General features: G+C 55.9%; 3 protein-coding genes across 9 annotated transcripts; 2 read left to right on the plus strand and 1 right to left on the minus strand.

Moving 5' to 3' along the window:
- The first annotated feature begins 1,623 nt into the window (after positions 1–1,623).
- Positions 1,624–7,559, plus strand: PLIN1 (perilipin 1). 2 transcript variants are annotated; one of them, XM_005504107.3, is made up of 9 exons: positions 1,624–1,724; positions 2,479–2,537; positions 3,066–3,264; positions 3,361–3,443; positions 3,774–4,026; positions 4,217–4,407; positions 4,953–5,105; positions 5,783–6,016; positions 6,473–7,559. In XM_005504107.3, the coding sequence occupies exons 2-9, from the start codon at positions 2,493–2,495 to the stop codon at positions 6,842–6,844; spliced, it is 1,530 nt and encodes a 509-aa protein (XP_005504164.2). In that variant the 5' UTR covers positions 1,624–1,724; positions 2,479–2,492; the 3' UTR covers positions 6,845–7,559. The 2 variants fall into 2 exon arrangements, with proteins under 2 accessions (XP_005504164.2, XP_064932615.1); XM_065076543.1 differs by lacking the exon at positions 1,624–1,724 and having other exon boundaries at positions 2,454–2,537; positions 6,473–6,751; positions 6,823–7,559.
- A 197-nt stretch (positions 7,560–7,756) lies between these two features.
- Positions 7,757–12,265, minus strand: LOC102093199 (ras-related and estrogen-regulated growth inhibitor-like protein). Of its 3 annotated transcripts, none has more exons than XM_065076547.1 (5): positions 12,153–12,265; positions 10,395–11,355; positions 9,946–9,999; positions 9,442–9,518; positions 7,757–9,125 (listed from the first exon to the last, which is right to left on the minus strand). In XM_065076547.1, the coding sequence occupies exons 2-5, from the start codon at positions 10,546–10,548 to the stop codon at positions 8,700–8,702; spliced, it is 711 nt and encodes a 236-aa protein (XP_064932619.1). In that variant the 5' UTR covers positions 10,549–11,355; positions 12,153–12,265; the 3' UTR covers positions 7,757–8,699. The 3 variants fall into 3 exon arrangements, with proteins under 3 accessions (XP_064932619.1, XP_064932620.1, XP_005504188.4); XM_065076548.1 differs by having other exon boundaries at positions 10,395–10,679; positions 12,153–12,261; XM_005504131.4 differs by lacking the exon at positions 12,153–12,265 and having other exon boundaries at positions 10,395–11,469.
- On the plus strand, positions 11,545–22,409 carry KIF7 (kinesin family member 7). 4 transcript variants are annotated; one of them, XM_065076540.1, is made up of 18 exons: positions 11,545–11,948; positions 13,239–13,439; positions 13,674–14,085; positions 14,675–15,206; positions 15,512–15,649; positions 15,795–16,022; positions 16,433–16,632; positions 16,886–16,992; positions 17,307–17,441; positions 17,769–17,971; positions 18,077–18,274; positions 18,495–18,620; positions 19,086–19,262; positions 19,383–19,598; positions 20,118–20,324; positions 20,719–20,917; positions 21,009–21,158; positions 21,566–22,409. In XM_065076540.1, the coding sequence occupies exons 1-18, from the start codon at positions 11,648–11,650 to the stop codon at positions 21,937–21,939; spliced, it is 4,104 nt and encodes a 1,367-aa protein (XP_064932612.1). In that variant the 5' UTR covers positions 11,545–11,647; the 3' UTR covers positions 21,940–22,409. The 4 variants fall into 4 exon arrangements, with proteins under 4 accessions (XP_064932612.1, XP_064932610.1, XP_064932613.1 ...); XM_065076538.1 differs by having other exon boundaries at positions 11,558–11,948; positions 21,563–22,409; XM_065076541.1 differs by having other exon boundaries at positions 11,558–11,948; positions 16,436–16,632.
- Positions 22,410–23,204: the final 795 nt, after the last annotated feature.

The following is a 23,204-nucleotide window of genomic DNA, read 5'->3' on the forward strand; positions in this document are numbered from 1 at the left end:
TTCTGTCGATCCCAACTCCTGCCAAGGCAGAGGGAAGGTTGGCATGCCTCCTGCGTTTCAGCACAGCCAGCGGGGCTGTAAAAAGTCTGAGTGCCAAGAGAGCAAAATTTAGAGCAGGCTGCTGCCCTTTGTCCTGCTGTCTGGAGAGCAGTGACCCACCCCACCGTGGGCTGGAGACAGCCCAGGACATCCACATGCTGCTGTACCCAGCTAGCGAGGTGGGTCTGTGAGCTTTGCAGGGCTGGGGGCTGGAAGTGAACTCCAGGATCTGGGGGAGAAAAGGGGGTATTTTCCTCCTGTGTGTGCCTTTCCCACATCCCTGGGATGTCTCCCACTCCCACATATGAGCAGCGCAGCCAGGAGTGGGAGCCATGCAGACACATTGGGTGCACACCTCCACGTCCTGCATGGGGACATCAGGCAGTCGTGGGTGTTCAAGGACTCGGCTCTGCTGCTTGAGCCTCCCTGATCCTGACCTGCAGCCGAGGGTCTCCCTGCCTCATGCTGGGGGGTCCATGACACCAGCAGCCCTGTGCAGGCTGACTGCGTCCCTCCTCTGCCCCGATCCCCTCAGTTATTCCTTTATCCTCTGACATTTGTCCTCTTGTCACTATGTTGTCCTCATGTCATCAGTGTGGCTCTTCCTTGATCACTTGTGAGGCCACATTTGGGGACCTGTGTCCTGTTTCGGCAACACTAGCAGAGGTGAGATCTTGACTAGAGTCCAGCAGAGGATTGTTAAGAGAGTAAGATGTTTAGGGACATGGACCAGCACAGACTGGGGCACGAACTCTGCTCAGAAGTGCACAGAGCAAGGCTAAGAGATGGTGAGCACAAATTGCAACAAAGGAAATTCCAGTCGGATGTAAGGAAAAGGTGGTTTACCTTGAGCATGGTCAGTGCTGGAGATGCGCCCCAGAGAGGTGGGAATCTTTTCCTTGGAGATTTTTCAAGACTGGACAAGACCTTGAGCAGACTGATGTGGCTTTGAGGGTAGCCCTGCTTTGAGCAAGAGCTGGATGTGGTGACATCCAGGTCACTTCCAGCCTGACTTTTTCCTCCATTTCTGTCTCCTCCAAATGCCTGGAGTTTTCCTAATACAGTGTGTATCCTGGCCCTCAGCTAAAAGGCTCCTCACCAAAATCCTCAGTGAATTCTCATAGAAATTGCAGACATGGCCAACCTAGGTTATTGTATGCAGGTTGTGTCTGCTTCTTGTGTCTAGCAAACTCTCCTGGGGAGAAACTATGTTCCTGGTGTTGTGTTTCCCAATAGGATAGGATCCTGGTCTAGCACAGGGGATCACAGGAGCTACAGAAATGCAAGAAGGTTTTAATCTCTCAGGAAACCCTGCCTGACTTCACCTTCTCCCTGGCTGCCTGTGATCTGTTGCTTTCGAGGTGGTGATGTCCAAGGGCAGCTTCTTTTCATCTTCTCCTTGTGCGGAAGATTAAACCCTGGTGCCTCCCAGCTCTACCACAGCTCCTGGGCTCAGCAGGGCAGACAATGAAGGGGAATTTCTGCCGTCATCTGTTCCAAATTATGGTGGCTTCTTGGCCAGTTTCCACCACAACCCGCCAGCTCCCAAACCTGCGCAACTGGGAGGTGGGGCCTCGTGGTGGTAGTGGCCGAGGCACCAGGCATCGCTCACAGAGGACCTGGGCAAAGGGACAGTGCAGCCACCACCTTCTGCTCCTGCTCTGCTGGGGACAAGCTGCCCCTCGGTGAGTAGCGTGTCCCTACTGGGGCTCCAGAGACCAGAGGGATGTGAGAGGGATCACCTGCTTTCTCTAAATCTTCTGAATTCCATCTGTGGCTAAGAAAAGGGGGTGTGTGCCAGGGCTGGGAGCTGGAGCTGTGCTTTCAGGTGTCGCCCACCTGGGACTGCTGGAGACAGGTGTTCTGTGGCACTCACATCCAGCTGGGACTGCACCGGGATGGGCACTGGTGTTGTGAGCAGCAAAGCTGTGGGGAGAGGATGAACAGCACGGCTGGGCAGCTCACCCACAGCTCCCCTCTCAGCTCCTGTCCTGCCTTTGTAGCCTTTCTCATCCTGCACCTCTCATCCTGCACTTGTCATCCTGCACCTCTCATCCTGCATCTCTTAGCCTGGCTCCCATGCACATCTATAGTATCCCGGTTACTCTGAGTTTGCTGTACAGCTCTGCCAGTGCTCTTTATCTTGCCTTGCACTGTAGCTCCTCCAAACTGTTAATAGATGCCTCTCAACTAATTCTTTGCATTTTTGGGTGTTAAGACACACTAGCAGGGGAGGGCTGTGTGGAGTCATTGGTTTTACAGCTTATCTGGTAAAAAGTCAAGTGTTAGGCAATGCCACATCCATTGCACCCACAGGAGGTGTGTGTCTCAGCCCAGCTCCCGGCCCTGCCACGTTCAGGGGGGACAGAAGGGAGGGGGAAGGCTGAGCCCAGTGTTGCTTTCGCAGTGGGGTCTGCAGCTCCCAACTTTTCTTTGTAGGAGGACGTGTCGCCATGACAGCAAAGCAGACTCAGTCTCTGCAGAATGGAAGTGCCAAGGTGGGTGTGGGGAGAGGGAGAGAGGGGAAGGCAGAGGTGTGCACAGGGGACCAGGTAGCCTGTACGGGCTGTGGCCGGGGAATCCTTTTTGAGGTCAGTGTCCCTTTCTTGTCACAGTGGTGACAGGACAGAGTGCCACATAGGGAAAATGGACTTTGCTGGTCCCAGGCCAGGAGCAAGGGCTGGGGCAGATGGAAGAGGCAGCAGAGCAGGGTGGAAAGCCAGAGGGAGAACCTGGACGGTCGGGCTTGCAGGATGGGGGTATTGAGGACCATCATTTCTCCAACATTGCCTGTGGTGTCCCTGCTTCTGCAGTGGCAGCAGCCAGCCTGGTTGTCCATGGCTGTGCCATATGCGATGTACCTGAGAGACCCTCAGTGGGGTTTGAGAAATGCCTTCCTCCTCCTCCAGCATGAGCTGAGGTCCTCTGTGGTCGCTGCAACACACCAAATGCAACCAGTGTGTGGGTGATGGAGTGTTCCTTGGGGAAGGGCTGTTGGCTAATCAATATCCATCTCCCATGTGCAGGAGAACGTGCTGCAGAGGGTCCTGCAGCTCCCGGTGGTGAGCTCGACCTGCGAAAGCCTCCAGCGGACCTACACCAGCACCAAGGAAGCCCACCCGCTCATGGCCTCAGTGTGCGAGGTCTATGAGCGGGGGGTGCAGGGTGCTGGTGCCTTGGCCATGTGGAGCGTGGAGCCTGTGGTGCGGAGGCTGGAGCCCCAGTGTAAGTCCATCCACCAAAGCCTCCCTTGGTGGGAGCCCCTGGCACAGCCCAGGAGCTTTTCTCACCAACCCACCTCCATGCTTTTGCCCAAGGCAGTTGCCGTGGCTAACAACCTGGCATGCCGGGGCTTAGACCACCTGGAGGAGAAGATCCCTGCCCTCCAGTACCCTGTCGACAAGGTAAATCACAGGTGGGACAGTCTGGGACCCCCTGGCCCCTCTGCAGAGCCCACAGCACGTCTTCTCTGGGCTTGTTTCTGATGGTGATGGGCTGCTCAGGGGGAACAGTGTAGCACCTCCAAGCAGGAGCTCCTGCAATCCAGGGGATGGTTGGGGTGCTCTCAAATATAGGTCAGCAACATCCCAGGTCCCATGCCTGCCAGCTAACTCCAGCCCCCTCTTGTGGCTGTCTGCTAGCATGGCCATGGCCGATGTCCCCGTGGTCCCTCCAGTTGTCCCATTCTGCCCCAAGCACAGTGGCAGCCTTATTCTCCATCTCTTCACCCACAGCTCGCGTCCGAACTGAAGGACACCATCTCCTCCCCCCTCCAAAGTGCCAAAAGCACCATTGGCAACTCCGTGGATAAGATCAAGGAGCTGGCGGCGGAAGGCTACGAAGCCACCAAGAGCACCGTGGAAACAACAGCAAAGTACACGAGGAGGAACTCGGTGAGCCAGATGGCAGCTGCGGGGGTCGACACAGCCCTGGGAGGGCTGGAGAAGCTGGTGGAGTACCTGCTGCCGGAGGAGGATGAAGAAGCAGGTAGTCCTGACACCCAAATCCCATCTGAAGGTGTCTAGGGAGGGCTGGCCACATGTGGGGTGGCACCTCGCTCATGGGGTGTACATGGCAGGAGGAAGCCCCTGGATTTTGGCACAGGGCTGCTTAGGAGGGTCGTCCCACTGGGACATAACCCCCCACTGCTCTTCTGTCTGTGCTCTTCCACCTTTAGATCAGAAGCCCAAAGAGAAGCGTGGGTCAGCAGCCAAGGTCTCCCAGCAGCAGCCCAGTGCTCCCAGCACCCTGGACCGCATAAGTACCCTGGTTAGCACTGCTTCCCACCGCGCTTACCAGCAAACCACCCACGGCCTCCAGCGTGCCAAAGCCAAAGGGCAGGAGCTGGCCATCTTGATCCCCATCGTGGTGAGTGATAAAACCTGCTCCCCCCAGGTCCCTGCTCCCTCCCTCTTTTGGGCCATTTTTGCTTTTGGATGAGATATTTCAGGGTCATTGGAGCACACCTGAGAGCAGAGTGGTGGGCAATGCTGGTATACCCGCTCAGCAGGACAAGCCGGGGCTGGCAGTTTCCATGGCACATTCACACACAGCCTTGTACCATGTTAGAAGGATGAGTTATTTTTAGCCATTTCCTGATGTATATTGTTGATTTATAGCCTTACCATAACATCCTCCCTGAAGCAGAAAGCCCCTCCAGGGGCCCAGAGGGAACGGGGAGAAGGAGCCACCTCTCCTCTCCCACCCAGCACTGTGGTGGGAACCCTGTCCCTGACCTGCGCCAAAATCCCAGAGCTCCCAGTTACCCTCAGGATTTCTTCCCACGTACAAAGAAGCAAACCCCTCTGCTCCCTGGGCACCCCAGGGCCCTTGTGAAACATCCAGGATGAGCAGGATGGGGCAGATGGGACATGCCAGCTCCCCCCAGCAGTGGCTTTTTGTTCCCCTCCCAGGGCAGCCTGGCCAAGCCAAGCATGCCCGAGGCGCCGCGGGGCCACGGTGATGGGGAGAGCACCAGGGCCGGCTGGATGAGCCAGCGGCAGAGCAAGGTGCAGGAGCAGAAGCAGGAGAAGGTGGGGAAGAAAGATGACAACCACTCGAAGGAGGTATGGAGAAAAAGGGGGACAGTGAGCCAGGGGTGCCCCAAAACATACTCCTGCCCACGCATCATGTTGGCATAGGGGATGTTCCACCACACCCTTGGGGACCGGGCTCCCATCCCTTCTGAATCTTGGAGGAGGTGAGGAGGGGTAGCAGGGGGAGTGTGCACAACCCCATTCCCCGATCCCCCAAAACTGGGGGCTGTTGGCAGCCTCTGTGCCGGGCACAGTCACCCTGGCTTGTATATTCCAGACTCCTTTGCTGCTGTGGGGTCTCAGCACCGCACACCCCGTGTAGCCCCTGAACACCCCTGAAAAATCCTCCCTCCATGGTCCCAGCAGCAAAAGGCGGTGGGAGCTGGCGGAGCTGGGAACTGTCCCCAGCAGCAGCTCCGTTGGGACATGGGGACAGGAAGCAGCAGGTCAGGGTTGCTGCCCTTCGCCTCTGTGTGCAGCGGAAGCGCAGCTGGGGATGGGGGTTCCCCTGGGGCCTGGGAGTGGGGCAGGATGGAAAAGGGGGACAGGGAGTGACCCTGCTGCAAAGGGCCACGGTGACTTTTCCAAGCAGCAAGCTGAAAGTGTTCAGGCTTTGGGTTGCAGAGGGGATGGGGAGCCCAGTGCCAGCCCTGTCCTGCCTGGAGGGGCTGGCAGGGACAGGGCCAGCTCATGGTGTCTCTCGGCAGGCAGAGGACAGCCCCGGACTGGTGGGCAGTGTGGCTCATAACCTGCAAAGCGCCTGCGCCTCTGGCATCTCCAGTGTGAAGAAGGTCCCGGCTGTGGCCTGGGATGCAGCAGAGGGGTTGATCCTCTTCACCCCCCGCAGACTGTCCAAGGCCATGGAGACAGTGGATGCCCTTGGGGGCACCCTTGTCAGTGCCCCCAAGCATCTCCTGGGCACCCTGTACAGCTACGTGCCGGTGAGTTTGTCCCCAGCCAGGTCCCATCCATCTCCAACAAACCCCACTTTACCCACCCTTCTCCCATGAGCCAGGTGGTGCCACGAGGTACTAGAGCGCAGAGATGTGGTGGGACACCTTAGCCCCATCCTCCTCCTGAGCATCCCCCAAGCCGTAACAAGTCCTTCCCATAGAGCTGGCAGGTCAGCTGGTGGTGGCACCTCCATAAGGTTCATGCCTAAGCTGAGATGCAACCACAAATTCCTGGGAAAGCGAAAGTTCAGGATGAGACCTTCCTTCCACACACTTTCCTTCCCCTCACCCCACTGCTCCCCCAGGACCATTTCTCCACCGCAGCTGCCCAAGAGTCCCTCCACTGGGGACCAGACTGGCTTGTCCTGCAGTCCCTGCAGTTTTAGGGGGGCTGTGCGGCAGAGGGAGAGCAGAGCCCAGCCAGGCACTCACCCCAGCCCTCAGCTCCGCAGGCAGTCGGTGAAGGAAGAGGAGGCAGCCAGTAGCAGCAAACCCAGCCCGGAGACGGAGCAGAAGGAGGAGGACACCAAGCCTGACAGCCCCTCCACCGAGGACAAATCCCAGCTGAGGGGTGACTGGCGGATGTACCGCGGCCATCATCCCCTCTCCTTCCTGGGGCTCGAGGACCCCCTTTTCCTGCGGCACAACCTCTACCGCAGCTCAGCCTTCGAGCCCGAGTGCCCCCTCCCGCGGAAATCCGCCTTCACCCCCTACAACAGGCGGGTGAGTGAGGGCTCCTACCGTTTCAGCCCGGAGGCCATGTACAGCCGGGCTTACTACACCAACCTCTACAGCCCGGCCTTCAAGAAGGACTGAGCCACGAGGAGGATGAGCACATCCCAGCTCCCCTCTAAGCGCCCCCAGCACGCTTCGCTCGGGCCCCCACCAGCTGCCCACACGCACCCCTGTACCAGGACAGGAGCTCAAAGTGGTAGACGTGCCATGGGATGTCTTCTTCTGAAGCGCGTCGGGGCCAGGATGGTGGAATAAAGGCAGCCAAAAACCCTGTTGGTGGAAGGAGAAGGTAGAGGGAGGTGGGACCAGAAGTGACCAGAGAGGCAAAGGAGATGTGGAAAGAATGGTGAGACCAGAGAAAAGAAAAAGGGACCAACCAGGCCTGGTACTAGGCTATACTGGTCCCTCTTGAACAGATAGCCTGGACTTAGATGGGCTTCGTGCTGAGAACAGTGCTGAGACACAGAAGGGAGAACAGCAAAGCCACCAGACATCACCACAGCAAGCCTGGTTCCCCACCCTTCCTCTTTCTGTCCCTCCTCGCAAGGCCCATCCCTGGCCACAGATTGATCCCCTGTGGACAAGCTGAAGGTCCCCATCGAGCAGCAGCACTCACAAGTTGGAAAGCCCTGGGCACCCACCTCCAGCTCATGGTGGGATGGGTGGTGGGGTCAAGAAGAAAAACGGTGAGAACAAGTGGAGCTCCTGGAGGCCCTCTCTCCCACAGAACAGCCTGGCTTCCCGCAGCACCTTGTTGTAACTGCTGTAATAATAAATAAACTTTCCCAACCTGCCACTCACCTGGTCTGCTCGGCTGCTTTAGGACCAAAAGGATGGAGCAGAGCAGGGCAAGACACCCAAACCAGGGCCAAGGGAGGGGGTATGGGAAACATATCCTCAGGTCGCTGCTGCTGCAGGGATGGTGGGGGCTTGTGCCAGCACAATACGTGTCTTTTCCCATGTTCTGAGTACAAATTCACAGCTGAAAGGAGCTGGGGACCTCCTGCCAAAGATGATTTATTGCTTTTCCAGAACAGAGCAGAGAAATCACTGTCTGTACTGCACACACATGCCCAACATGCTGCTTTCCCAGGCAAATCAGGGGAAAGGTTTGGGAATAGGCAGTGAAAATCCTCCCAGCAGCACAAGCGTTCAGCGTTGAGCCTGGCGACCCCTTCCCCACCTCGTCTCCTCCCTAGGGACACGCAGCTCTGCAGAAGGAGCAGCTTGGGAAGGCGGACGGTGCAATCCCCACCCTGGGAACCAGCCACGCGCCTGGATTTTCCCAGGCAGGGCCCGTATGACACTTGCACAAAGGAAACTGCTGCAATCACTGAAAGGCTGTAGGCGAAAGAACCACCAGCAGGGCAGTTCAAAAGCAAAGTGGGTGGGATGGGAGGCGTCAGCCCTCACTGAGGTCCTCTGGAGTCAGCTGGTGCGGCTTCCTGGTGGAGAAACCCCCATCTTGCCAGCTCATGGGTGCTCCAGGGTTACCAGTGAGAAGACAGGAATAAGGATCCCAGGGCAGGAGCAGGGGGACAGGGAGCCAGGTGGCTGTGCAGAAGCAGCATGTCCTCCCTGCTCATCGACAACCCAGGCAGCTTCCACCAAAGGAGCTGGGGATGATGCTGCCTGGAGTAGTGGCAAAAATCACCTGGTGGTTTCCAGCACTGGAGGATGGAAGGAAAACTCAGGAGGCAACTAAAAATCTGGTACAGCAAAGAGTAGAGACTCTGTCCTATCATGGAGCCAAGAGGAAGGCACTACAGTCCTCAGCTGCACTGGCTGTGTATGGCAGAAGACCAAGATCCCGACGTTAGGAGGACAACAAGGAACCCATTGTACTTATGGAAATGCACACCATCTCCATGGGCATCCAGGGAGGAGGCTTGGTCCAGCTGGTCACTGCAGAGAGAAGCAACACCCATGCCATAGCTCAGAGTGAATCCGTTCGCTTACGGGCAAACACAGCTGACATGGTCTTGACGATGCCACGAATCCCCGTCCCCTTTTTCAGCGCCAGTTTGGTGTCAGGAATGCGCTCAGCCAGTCCGTGGAAGACCATGAGGGCCCCATGATAAGCTTCAGCTGCAGAGACCTCATAGAAACCACAGTCTAAAGAGAGGGCCAGGAGCCGACCCTCCTCGCTGGACACCACCCGTTGGTGGTGCAGGTCCCGTTTGTTGCCCACAATGACGATGGGCACCTTCTCCTGGCTCTGCCCCTCCTTGGCTGCCTTGATGAACTGGATTTTGAGGGGCAGGATGTTGAAGCTGGCGCGATCGCAGATGCTGTAGACCAGGACAAAGCAGTCTGCCCACTGGATTCGCTTCTCCTCCGAGGAACCCTCCTCTGCCTGCTCCTGGGGACAGAGAAAAGGAAGGTCTTTTATCCAGCTCCCTTCTTTCACACCTGCCTGCTAGCACAGGGTGCTGTGATCCTCAATCCAGGTTGACAACATTCGTGCTTCAGCCCCAACATCCTCAGTCAGAGGACCATGGGCTATGGTGGCTCTTGCTACCCTGTCAGCAAGGCTGCTGCAGGCAAGGATTTAGTTGTCTACAGACCACCTGACATGAGAGTTTTGCCTATGCCTATGGTTCCCCCCATGCAACTTTTAGTAGACCTCTTTTTTCTCCCCAGAGTGAAAACAAGGGATGGAAGAGGAGCCCTCTCACCTGGGAACTGGGGACATCCCAGATGTGGAAGAGAATCTCTCGGCCATCCACAGTTAGGTTGTGGCTGTAAATGAATTCTGCCAAGAAAATGAGAAAAATCATCATCTTTATGAATCCAGAAGAGAGCCCGTTCAACCCAGGTCTTCTGCTCATGGGGACAAACCTGTCATGTCCACCCTGGTAGACCATGCTCTACAAGGCAAGGTCTGCAGACTCTTTTCACACAGCAACACCCATGCAGCACATGGTGGCTTCCAGGGCTGTCACCACCACAGCGTGCAGTCCCCAGGCACACTGGTGACACCAGCTGCCACCCAGGACCTTTTGCACCCCAAAGGGGTGAGTCACTGAACAAATACAACCACTGAGCATCCCAGGAGCAAGCAAAGGCTCTGGAAAAAGGCAGGAAAGGATGGAAAGCAATGAAATCCCACAGGCAGGAGCCGGCTGCCTTCCTGACCCCCATCCCTAATGGGAACCACCTGGCCCTGGCCTGGCACTCACCCATGTCTCCGTACTCCCCGATAAAGCGCCGGGTGAGGAAACGCACAGTCAGAGCTGCAGAGAGGAGAATAAGCACCATCAGAATAACCCTAAACCTGAAGGATTTACATTTTTTAATCCAGAGCAGAGTCAGGCGCTGTCTCCCTATTTACTCCCTGTCTGCGAGCAGAGCAGAGGCGCAGCACGAACCAGAGCATCAGCAAACCACAGCTCAGCAGAAAATACCTTCCCCAGCCGCTCGCCTGCTGCCTCGAGGTTGTGCTGAGCTTCCCCACCTCGAATCACCATCCTACCCGAAAGCGCAGCCTCACCTCACCAGCTTGCTCCATGGGGCTGTTCTCTGCAGTTTGTTCTCCAAACACTGCTGCAGTTTTTAGCCTTTTTTCGGGGGAAAAAACAGGTCTCCCTGCCTGGGAACCCCCTGCTCCTAGCCCACGGTCAGTTCTTACCTGATTTCCCCACATTGTCCGCTCCCATAACAAGGACATTTGCTTCCATCTTCAGGGTGGTGGGACCAGGCATCTCCATGAGGGCAGGGTGGTCAGGGGTGAAGCTGGCGCTGCGGCGCAGCGGGAGCCGCAGCCCCATGCCGAGCGCAGCCATGACTTGCCAGTGGTCCCAGCGGCGTGTGCGACTCCCTCCGCGCAGCCGAGGAGCCAGCACTTCCCACGGCACCCAGGGGACCCGCGAGGGCCATCCCCCTCTCCGCGGCTGCAGGGGTGGTGCAGAGGGAGCTGCAGGCAGCCGGATGAAAAACTCTGTTATCGCTCAGATCATCCCAAATACACGTCAGTGCCCAGAGCAGGCCCCATCATCCCCCAGCGTGGTAGGCAGCCGGGAAGCACCAGTTGTCTGCACCAGCTGCTCTGCAAACCATATCCCAGGAGGCTGGCCACATCTTCACATCAGGAGCATTGTCCCTTGGCAGGGACACGCAGCCCCTTCTCCCTTCCCTGTGGCGACTGCAGGGCTGTCTGCAAGGGGTGGTGGAGCATCTCACGAGTGATGCAGTGTTATCTCACAAGGGATGGAGCGTCTCACAAGTGGTGGAGCGTTGTCTCACGAGTGACGGAGCGTCGTGCAAGTGATGGAGTGTTGTCAAACAAGTGATGGAGCATCTCAAGAGCGATGGAGCGTGTCATTAGCGATGGAGCATTGTCTCACAAGTGATGGAGCATCTCAAGAGCAATGGAGCATTGTCTGACAAGTGATGGAGCATTCCACGAGTGATGGAGCGTCGTCACGAAAGTGAGGGAGAATCTCACAAGTGATGGAGTATCTCAAAAGCAACAGAGCATTGTCTCGCAAGTGACGGAGCATCTCATGAGTGATGGAGTGTGCCATTAGTGACCAAGCGTTGCCTCACAAGTGATGGAGCAACAGAGCGTTGTCTGACAAGTGACGGAGAACCTCAAAAATGATGGAGCATGTCACTAGTGCCCAAGCGTTGTCTCACAAATGATGGAGCACCCCGGGAGCACCCCACCCCGTAATCCCCGCAGCCCACCCGTGTCCGCAGCCGCCACCTCCACCCACCGCGCATTCCACCCGCTCCCTCCCGGGCTGTTTCCTTTCTGCTCCGCCGAGCCCTCCTCTCCCCTCCTCTCCCCTCCTCTCCCCCTCCGCGGCGCCGTGCGGAGCCGCCTGACGCCATCGCTGCGCGCCGGGCCGGGCCCATCCCGCTGCCCGGGGCCGCCCCGCCATGGCGGCGGAGGGCGCGGCGGTGCGGGTGGCGGTGCGGGTGCGGCCGCTGCTGCCCCGGGAGGCGCTCCGGGGACACCGGCCCTGCCTGCGGGGCGACGCTGCCACCGGCGAGGTGGCGCTGGGCCGCCGCCGCTTCCGCTTCGCCGCCGTGCTGCCCGAGGCGGCGGGGCAGGCGGCCGTGTACCGGGCCTGCGTGCAGCCGCTGCTGCGGGCCTTCTTCCGCGGCATCAACGCCACCGTGTTCGCCTACGGGCAGACCGGCTCCGGCAAGACCTACACCATCGGGGAGGCCAGCGTCGGTGAGTCGCGGCACCGTGCCCGCCTGCATCCCGGTCCCACCAGCATCCCGGTCCCACCAGCATCTCCACCCTCCTCTGCTCTCCTCAGCAACCCACCGCTGCCACATCACCATATCCCTTCGTTTCAAGACACCACCGCCACCGTCCCAGACATTGCTCCCAACTCAGCAGCCCCACCGTTGCCACCATCCCCACCCATCTCACCAGCTTTGCTCTCTCCATCCAAGCCAACAGCATCACCATCTCCATCACTTCCAACATCACCATCCCAAATGCTCCTTCTACCCTGCCTTCCCTCTTGACCCTCCCTGCCCCCCCAGCCGAACCCCACCAACCCAACCACATCCCATCTCCATCCTGCCCACCCCAACAGCTTCTCCTCCCACCACCCACACTGCTGTAACCACCACCCCCCCCGGACAACACCTTCTTTGAGATCACAGCAAGTAGGTTTTCTTTTCTGCCGCTGCAGAGAGGACCATGGCTGTTCTGGAGGTGGTGGTGATCTTCCTAGGGCACCACTGCTGTCACCTGTCTGGAGTCTGTCAGCTTTGTCCTGAAATATGCCCTAAGGAGAGGGAGAACTGTGGGGTGGTATTCATGTTAGTTTATGTGAAGGAGAGAAGGAAAGAAGAAACCTTTCCCTAGCATAAGTGCTGGTTTAATGGTACTGTTGGTATCTTACTAGGATGTACTGTAGATGTTTTCGTCAGCCTTAGTTAACTGCACAATTTGTAAACATTAATTTGTTTCCATACTTTCAGTTTACCTCTGTTTTCAGTTTCCCAGTTCAGGCTGTCATTGCATCACATTTGGGGATGGCCTTTTTATGTGGCTGTTGGACACAAAAGCAAAACCATTTACAATTCAGACATTCAGACAGCAGAGTGCTGTGGCCAGATACGAGCAGGCTGCAAGCTCGAAACAAACAAACACGAACAAACAAAAACCCCACAACTTCTCAGGCTGGGAGAGGTTGTGGAGTTGTGCTGGCTTCAAAGGACAGCGTGATGTAGCTGCAGGTGTGCTGTTTGCTACCTGCTGAAATGCTAACATGCTTTTTCCTTCTTGAGGAAGGACTGGAAACAAGCAGCATTGCTGGAATCCAGCACAGCAGTGGGATAGGATTTGCTTAGAAACACTCAGGGGGATGTTTAATCCAGGCTGTGAGGCTGCTCCTGTCCAGCTGACGTGCACTCAAGCAGGCTCTTGCCCACGGCTCTGGCCCCGGCCAGCAAGGGCACCCCAGACATTCGCTGCCCCCCATGACCGCATGCATCTCTTTGGCAGCTTCCATCAATGAAGATGAGCAGGGCATCATCCCGCGAGCCATGGCCGAGACCTTCAGGCTCATTGATGAGAATGACCTGATCGACTACATGGTCCGAGTGTCCTATCTGGAAGTGTACAAGGAGGAGTTTCGGGACCTACTGCAGGTGGATACAGCCAGCAAAGACATCCAGATCCGTGAGGATGACAAGGGGAACATTGGTATGTGTGGCTTCTCACGAGCACCCTTTTCTTCCCACGCTAAGGCCAGTGTTGGGCTGTTTGTTCCTGGTGGCAGAGCCAGGTCTTCTCCCTCCATCCCTCCCCTGCAGCAGGTTGCTGTGCTTAGTCCTGCTCGGTGCTGAAAAGCCGGTCTGTGTGGGCAGGGTGATGGCACCAGGCTGTGCAGAGTATCTGCATCCTTGGGCACAGCCACAGCTCTGTTTGCTGTTGCAGTGCTCTGCGGTGTGAAGGAGGCAGAAGTAGAAGGGCTGGATGAGGTGCTGAGCCTGCTGGAGATGGGGAACACAGCCAAGCACACAGGAGCGACACACATCAACAGGCAGTCGAGCCGCTCGCACACCATCTTCACAGTGACCATGGAACAGCGGCGTGGGGCCGGCCGCCTGCTCCTCCACCACGCCCCTGCCTCCATCCCCGCCTCGGGCCAGGTCCTGGTTTCCAAGTTTCATTTTGTGGATCTGGCAGGCTCGGAGCGAATTGTGAAGACAGGAAACACAGGGGAGAGGCTAAAGGAGAGTATTCAGATCAACAGTGGTCTCCTGGCATTGGGCAACGTCATCAGTGCTTTGGGAGACCCTCGCAGGAAAAGCAGCCACATTCCCTACAGGGACTCCAAAATCACCAGGTACAGCTGGGACCGGGTCCCCCATGCTCTATACATTTCACAGGCTCTTGGCCCAGCAGGAGGGAGGTGACAGGTGCTCCTCCCCGCTTTTCTCATGTCCAGCCTGCAAGGTTGGGTGGTGGCAAAGTCTTCAGGGTAGCTAAGAGGAGCTTGCAGGGCCACTTGTCCCTTCTGCTTTCACACACCCGCTCTGTACACTTCCAGATAGGACACTCGGACCATGTCCTAACCCTTCCTGCCTGGCAGTGAATAAGAAAGGCTCCTAGTAGGCTTGTTTGATGGTCTGCAGTTAGTTTTTAGGTTGAGCAAGTGGCCTTTGCAATCTCCAGCAGGTTCCCGTGTAGCATGTGCCTAGCAGCGATCACAGAGCTGGGGCGCTCCCAGCCTCAGGAGTTATGCAGATGAAACTTGCCATGGTCCAAACTATTATTCCTCTGCATAATCATTCTGCTCACTTTATTGGTGCTGAGCCCTCCGCAGAGTGAGAATATGCTTTTCCTTGGGTTTAACTTCTGAAAGGGGTTGGAAACCTTCTGGTTCCTGTATTGTATTATATTTTGTCTATTTGAATTGCTGTGCTCTTCCCTAGGATCCTGAAAGACTCCCTGGGGGGGAATGCCCAGACCGTGATGATAGCCTGTGTGAGCCCATCCTCTGCTGACTTCGATGAAAGCCTCAATACTCTGAACTACGCCAGCCGGGCTCAAAACATCCAGAACAAAGCCGTGGTGAACTGCCGCAAGGAGACGGAGCACATCGAAGATCTTCACCGTCAGATAAAGAACCTGCAGAAGGCGCTGGAACAGCGGCACCGCTCCGAGACCCGTATCATCAACCGCGCGGCCACCGCCAAACGCTGCGCGCCCGACCCCACGGCTCGGCTGCTGGCCGAGTGTGCGCATTACCGGACCTGCACCGACGCCGCGTACCGACTGCTGATGGAGCTGCAGGAGGACAGTAACCTGACGGTGGAGCAGATCCTGCGGGTTAAGGAGTGGTTGTGCGCGGTGGAGAGCGAGAGGAGCGAGCTGACCTCGGCTGGGCTGGATAGCGGCATCGAGAGCACCTCGGCAGAAGACCAGACCCCCGATGCACAAGGCTCCAAGCTGGCAAAAGCCCAGGTAAGGGTTGGGGTGGTTTAGCCCCAAGGTGGGGTTCATCTGGTGGTCACTGAATGCAGCGGCCTCAGTACAGCTCAGTGGAAGGGGCAGGAGAGAAGAAGAAACCTGGCCAAGAGGCAGTGGGGAGGCAGAATGTCATGGTCCTCAGAGCAGGCAGGGAGAGCTGGATTCAGCTGTGGCAGAGAGATTTAATTCACAGGAAAAGTTTGGTTCTGCACAGCTGTTGTGCCCTTGTGGAATCCAGCATGGGAAGAGAAAAAACAAGGTGAATGCTGATGCTGCCTCTCTTGTATTTTGGGGTGCAGGGGAACAGCGAGAAGGGGTGTGAGTCCATCAAAGACGAGCAGGTGGCCAAACTGCAGAGGCAAGTGGAGCGCCTGGAGGAGGAGAACCGGGATTTCCTGGCTGCCCTGGAAGATGCCATGGAGCAGTACAAGCTGCAGGTATTTCTGGGCTCTGCTCTCTTTGTAGGGACCTGTCCCACTCCTCCTTTTCCTCCCCAGGAAAGCACAGCCCAGCTTTCAGGTTCCTCTGCAGCAAGTCCAGGATCCACATGTACAAAACCACATTTTTCTCGTTGCCTCCTAGAGTGACAAGCTACAGGAACAGCAGGATCAGATCTCAGAGCTGCACGTGCGCTTGGAGATGGCAATGCCCAACCTGTGTGTGCCAGAACTGCTGGAAAACCTTCACCTGGTGACTGCTGGCCAGAGACCTCACACGGCCCCGCTGGATGCCACCCCATCCCACGGCCTCAGCGGAGTTCCCTCAGGGCTCCTTCCCACAGAGCAGGGTGGAAAAGCTCTTTGCAGGAAGGTGAGGGTGCGGGTCTGTGCCATTGAGGAGCTGCTGCCTTTTCAGATGCTCTCCACCACAGGAACTGCTTTTTTCCCCTGACTCTGAATGTGAAGCTTGCCAGAGGCGTAGTCTAGAGGACTGTGCTCAGCGTTCACATCCAAAGAGATTCACAACTCTGGCAAAAACAGCCCAGCTTCAAAACTGAAGCTTTTACTTGGTTGTTACAGGCAGGTTTCACATTTGATCAGCTTCTGAGCAGCGGAAGGCGGGAGGGCAGGCAGCTGGGTCTAGCAACACACCATTCCTCCTGAAAACACGTTCAACTCCATTGTGTTGCTTTTATTTGTGTCTAGCAGTGGTAGCCACCTGCTTTTCCTAGCACCTGCTCTCACACAGTGTGTTCCCTCTCTTTTGATCCTCTGCCCCAGCAGCTCGACACCATCCCCTCCTTCCAGGAGGAGGACTCAGCCAGCTGGCACCCAAACCACACGCAGTGCCCAACCGGCAATCCAGAGATGAAGGACGCAGAGCTGAGGAGGGAGCTCAGCCAGGACCCGGAGAAGCCGGCAGAGCTGTCCTCAGGAGAGGAGGAGGAGTGGGAACAGAAACGGTCCCTGTCCCAGCGCCGGTGAGTTGAGACTGTCCCAGCACTGTGCAGTGCCCTGGCATTCGTGTGACCCAGCCCTCAATAGGATGTAGAAGCAAACGCTGTTTCTGGGGTTAGCAATTCTATCAAGACAGCTGCCTGCTTGCTGGGGAGCTAATTACAATCTTTACTGACCACAACGACTGTTTCTATATCCTTCTGAAGCTTGTGGATCTCACTGGAAACAGCTCTGGCAGTACCCAGACACTACTAATTCATTTGCTGCTCCTTCTAGAAACGGGATCCAAAGCTGGAGCAAGAAGGAGATCTGCAAGTTGAGCGAGGAGCTAAGTGGAGGCAATGCCCACTCGATTCAGGAGGAGCAGCTGGAGCTGTCAAAAGGCAAGTGCCAGCTGTAGGTTATTGGACAGTCTTCCTAGGGCTGGTGGTGCTTTGTTGGGTACTGTTGATAGGAAGGCAGCGTGTCTCACCTGGATGAGCCCAGAGGACAAAAATAGAGCAGATGACAGTCTAGCAGCTGCTTTTCTTAAGGAGAAACTTGAGCCGCTGGGGCTCTGGCGAGAGCTGCGTGTTTTGGCAGAAGCTGCAGGTGACCCTCAGCAACACTGTGCCAGATCTTGGCTACAGATCAGATTGTTCTTCTGTCACCTGGCTGCTAAGACAGGACCTTCCTCACCTGGGAATCTGTGTTGCAGAGGTCTGCAGGAGGCAGGAGCGCCTGCCAGGGAAAGGTTCTGAGTGGAGGCTGGTGCAAGCACAGCAGAAGATCCGAGAGCTGGCGATCAACATCCGCATGAAGGAGGAGCTGATCACGGAGCTCATTAAGACAGGTGCAGAGCTGCTGGCAGGAACGTGCACCCATTCCCCATGAAATCTCCTAATTGGGGTGCTTTGTCTCTACTCCCATCCTCACCTTCCGTCCCTGCATTGCTTATGCTCAATCCCTTCTCCTGTAGGCAGCAGAGCCCTGTTTCTCTATCCCTCTAGCTAAGACCCTTCCCATTGGTTTCTTCCTTCCCTGGAGCAGCTGAAGGAAGGGGAGCATTCAGTAGCAAAAAATAGTTGGGGAGAGAGAGAGGAAAGATCCGTCGCTTGGCAGGATCCTGCCTGCGAGGAAAGGGGCCTGGAGGTCACGGCAGAGGGGGGATGTGTTGCAGGCAAGGATGCGCAGGCTTTGAACAGGCAGTACTGCCAGAAGATCAGTGAGCTGGAGCAGGAGGCAGAACAGGTGCGGGCAGAGCTGAGCGACAGCCAGAAGCAGCTCCAGGAGCTGGAGAGCAAAGAGCTGTGCGACCCCGGGGAGAAGCGCAAGCTGCAGGAGTACCGCACGCGTGTGGCCGCCGCACAGAGCAAGGCACGGGTGAGTGGGAAGGGCTCTGTCTGGCCGGGGAGGTGGGCAGGGGCAGAGCTGGAAACATCTCTGCAAAAAACACCGAGCCCAAGAGCAGCTTTTGCCCTCCGGCAGGTTCTGTGCAAGAAGAAGCAGGCGACGGAGAGGCTGGTGTCACTCTCAGCCCAGAGCGAGAAGCGAGTGCAGGAGCTGGAGAGGAACATTCAGCTGATGCGGCGGCAGCAGGGCCAGCTGCAGCGCCGGCTGCGGGAGGAGAGCGAGCAGAAACGGCGGCTGGAGACGGAGGTGAATAAGAGGCAGCACCAAGTCAAGGTAGGAACAGGCAGGAGCAGTTGTGCTACCACCGTGTTTGTGAAGACAATGATGGGTGGGCTCTGCAAGCTGCTGGGCAGATGAGTAGCTCTGATGGGGTCTGTGATTGTCTTGGAGAGCATGGGGATGGAGAGAGGATTTTTTTTTCTAGGAGTATCCAAAGAACTAGCACAGAACAGAAACTTCCTCTTGAGGCTCACAGCTACTCCTTCCCGTACAGGAACTGGAACTGAAGCACGAGCAGCACCAGAAAATCCTGCGCATCAAAACAGAGGAAATAGCAGCTTTCCAGAGGAAGCGGCGGAGCGGCAGCAACGGCTCCATGATCAGCCTGGAGCAGCAGCAGGTACAGGCAGAGCGAACCTGCCACTTGCTTCCAGTTCCAAGGGGGTGGCTGTGGCAGAGTGCTGGTTGATGAGGAGGAAGCAGGAGCTTCAAGTTGAGATGGGACGTAGCCCATCCTGCCCTTGAGGAGGACAGTCCAGAATGTCACTTGTGTCTAGTAGCAGAGGACTTAGATCTTACATTACCCCAAGGACCAGGATTCTCTTCTAAATCCTATCATTGGTAGAGAAACTGTGAAATCTTGTCTATTAGCAGAAGGGCGGTGAGAGATGCAGCCCCTACGGGCTCCTTGGCAGCTGTGGTTGTAGCTCAGCTCTGCCTCTCAGAGCAGCTGGAAGGATAAAACCAGCGTTAGCAGAAATGGACTCAAGACTCTCAACCCCATTGCTCCCTTAGTCTAGCAGTCTTGGGCGTTGTTGCTGCTGTCTGCATGCACGCACATGCCTTTTTCCTCTCCTTCCATCAGAAAATCGAGGAACAGAAGAAGTGGCTGGATACAGAGATGGATAAAGTTCTGGAGCAGCGCCGGGCCCTGGATGAGCTGGAAGATGAGCTGCGGAAGCGGGAAGCTATTGTGGCCAAAAAGGAAGCCCTGCTGCAGGAGAAGAATGGCCTGGAGAGCAAACGGCTGCGTTCCAGCCAGGTAGGACAAGAGCGTGACACCTCAACCCCTTGCTTGATTTCCAGCAGAGGTGGGAGTAGAAAGGGACTGGGAGTCTGACTTGCCTTTGGAGCAGATCCCCTTGAGCATCTTCTGCTTCAGGCCCTGACAGATGACATAGTACGTGTGTCCAGCCGCCTGGAGCACCTGGAGAAGGAGCTGACCGAGAAGAATGGGCAGCTGCGTCACAGCAGCGCCCACGACCAGCAGCAGATCCGCCAGGAGATCAACAGCCTGCGCCAGGAGAAGGACCAGCTGCTCAAACAGAGGTTGGAACTCGACAACAAGCTGCGTCAGGGCACCCTGCTGTCCCCAGAGGTACCTTTTCTTGGGCTGGGCTCCTCTGCTTACAAGAGCAGAAAGTAGTAAGAAAGAAATACCTGAAAGGAGGTTATAGGGAGATGGGTGTCTGTCTCATCTCCCAACAAGCGATAGGAGAGAGAAAATAGCCTCAAGTTGCACTAGGGGAGGTTTAGATTGGTTGTTAGGAAAAATTTCTTCACCAAAAGGGTTGTCAGGCATCGGAACAGGCTGCCCAGGGAAGCGGTGGAATCATTTAAAAGACGTAGTAGTGGTGCTTAGGGACATGGCTTAGTGGTAGATTTGGCAGTGCTAGCTTAATGGTGGGACTTGATCTTAAAAGTCTTTTCCAACCTCATGATTCTGTGATTCTAAGTAAAGACCTGAGCATGTGGTTGTTAGCAGATATTTCCCAGCATCCCCAAACTCTGCATACCCACCTTCTTGCCAGCACTACTGAGGTGACAAGGGAGGTCAGGGCAAATTGAGACAGAGCAAACCCTTTGCTCTCTAGTAACTGCAGCTCTGCCCTGGCAGGAAGAACGGATCTTGTTCCAGTTGGACGAGGCAATCGAGGCTCTGGATGCAGCCATCGAGTACAAGAATGAGTCCATCACATGCAGGCAACGAGTCCTGCGGGCCTCAGCCAGCCTGCTGTCCCAGTGCGAGATGAACCTCATGGCCAAGCTCAGCTACCTGTCCTCCTCCGAGACCCGAGCTCTGCTCTGCAAGTACTTTGACAAGGTAGGAGACAACTGCCTTCTGGGCTGGTGGGAGCTCTATTATCTGGCCAAACTCTCATTTTCCTCAGTTTCAAGCTTTCTGCCTGCATCCTACTGTACTTTTACCCTGTAAAGTCAGGTCACAAAGCCACAGACAGCACCATGATCCCTGCCTGTCCCCAACATCTGGGAGAGAAGCCTAACTAGTGAATAGGATGCATGGATCCCTGCAGTGGCTCTGCCACAGCAGTGCAGCCACGTGTTGCTCTTCCCTCTGCAAGGCACCTGTGACATCCCAGAACTACTAACCTTTGTACGCTGTACCCAAAAAAGTAACTTGATCAGGCTCAGTGGTGCGGGAAAGCTTCCAGGCTCTGAAGGAGCTGAGATGTTTCTTGCTCTTGGGCCCTGGCCAGGTGGTGACGCTGCGAGAGGATCAGCACAGGCAGCACATTGCCTTCTCGGAGCTGGAGATGCAGCTGGAGGAGCAGCAGCAGCTGGTGTACTGGCTGGAGGCAGCTGTGGAACGCCAGCGCCTGGAGATGGACCGGCAGCTCACCCTGCAGCAGAAGGAGCACGAGCAGAACATTCAGTTACTGCTCCAGCAGAGCCGCGGTAACCGCCCAGCTCCGAAACGGGCAGCAGTGGCACAGCTTTTGTCTTTCACGGGGCTCGCAGCTTGAAATGGCCTCATTTTTCTTTGTAGAGCACATGGATGAGGGGCTGGCCAGCAGCAAGCTGCAGTACGAGGCGAGGATTCAGGTGCTGGAGAAGGAGCTGAGCCGTTACATGTGGGCAAACCAGGAGCTGAACCAGAGGCTGAGTAACATGAACCTCCATCCTGGACAGACCAAAGGTGAGAGGAAAAGCAGGCTGGGGCTTTGCTGATCCTACTGAATTAAAAGGAGTTTAAATTCCTTTCCCTGGCAGCAAGAGCCTGGAGCAGAGTGAGGAGTGGTGTGGGACTTTGCTGGCCTTGAACAAGTGCTCCACAGGCACTGATTTTGATGAGAAAATTAGATATCTTGATGCTCATAGAATAGTTTGGAAGGGACCTTCAAAGCTTATCTAGTCCAACCCCCTATAATGAACAGGGACATCTTCACCCAGATCACGTTGCTCAGAGCCCCGTCCAGCCTGACCTTAAATGTTTCCAGGGATGGGGCATGCGGCACCACTCTGGGCAACCTGTGCCAGTGTTCTACCACTCTCATTGTAAAATATTCTTCCTCATCTCACTGTACCCGAAATCTTTCCCAGTAGGCACAGAAAGAAGCATTCATGGGGCTGGGGACAGAGCTCCCCCTGTGCTCAGGACCTGCGAGGAGCCCAGCCTTGGGGAACAGCCTGTGCCCATGGAAGAAAGCCCTCGGGTGAGGGACGAGAGCAGGGACCTGGTGCACGCGCCTTTACCATCGACGTGGCGGCGTTCGTCCCTGCCCAACGACAGCCCCGCGGACCTTCGGCAGCGGGATGCTGAGCACTTGCCGAGAGCGGGGCAGCCCCTGGAGGTGCACCCACCGCGGAGCCTGGCTCCTGCCGCCAAGCCCCGGCGAGAGCTGCGCAGAGCCAGCCTGAGCGTCACCCCAGTGCCTTACCACCCAGCAATGATCGACGTGAGGAAAAACCCAGTCTAATTGCAGGCTTAGCGCTTACCTGGCACAGGGCAGGGAGTAGCAGATAGTAATGACATGAGTTTAAGAGCCTTTGTGCCCCATAAGCCAGCCTGGCTACAAACCTGGTACGTTTCAGAGGCCTGAGGAAGAAAATTACATGAATTTTCATCATAAGGGAAATAACTATCAGGCTACAGTGCCCACATTGCTGCCAGTCTACACAGTTGCTGACTGGACACCTTTGCTCCTGCATCCTCAGCAGCATCAACACTGGGTAGTGCGAGATACCTCCCACCCTGGCCTCTAAACACTAAAAAACCTGTTTACAGTTTGGAAACCCCTGCCCTAGGGCTTGCTCAGCCCTAGCAGCCTTGGAGAGAGATGCTCTGCAGTCCTGCAGAACTTGTACATAGATTTTTGTAGTAACTTTGCGGGTTTTTTACATTTTTACTGTAACTTTTCTAATAAAGCAGAGTGTTTTTTATGAAGCAGTCACTTACCAGAGGCTGTAGTCATTTACTCTTGGTATGTAGAAAGGGGTTATATTTAAACCTCACTGCATAGGAACTTGGCTGCTGTCACAGTGTTGCCTTAATGTTTAAGTAACTGCTTTTTAAGTATGCACAGAGCTGGTAGGCTTCCTACATTGAGTTGCTGCAGGAAAAGCATCTCCAGACAGCAGCAGAATTGTCTGAAGCATCCAGGGTAAAAGCAACCCTGGTTCAGTGCCATTTTCTGCTCCAGCCTACAAGCTGCTTTAAGCAGCATTTTCTTATTCTTGGGAAAACTTCTGGTCTGGATATAGGGGAGGTTAAATAAAATCCTGCAGCTTAACACTGACACCATCCACCTTGGGATGTGGGACATAAGTTTATTTCTAGCAGAGCTAAAAATGAAAGCCTAGCTCCCTGCTTTAAGAACAAGGGGAGAAAGCAGCTGGGCTACCTGACCCCCAAAAACAAGCCACTGCTTCAGTCTGAAATCACAAGGAGCACAGCTACCACAAGTACCATTTGAGGAATAACATACACCAAGCTGAAAGCTGCCATCTGATGTAGGAACTACCTGATCATCCTCTTACACACTTGATCTTGCCTGTAGGTGTGTAGCTTTGAGGGAGGACATTGCTGAGGGCTCTGGGTGTGGCTGAGCTGAACAAGATTTAAGTTCAGAGCCTTTATTTTCTGCTGCTAAAAAAAGATCTTCAGCAGAGACAAGAATAATCCATGCTACTCAGAAAGTAAGTAGTAGTGTTGGAGCTCCACACTTGTGTATCAATCCACATC

This window comes from Columba livia, chromosome 11, assembly GCF_036013475.1.
Source record: "Columba livia isolate bColLiv1 breed racing homer chromosome 11, bColLiv1.pat.W.v2, whole genome shotgun sequence".
Taxonomy (NCBI): Eukaryota; Metazoa; Chordata; class Aves; order Columbiformes; family Columbidae; genus Columba; species Columba livia.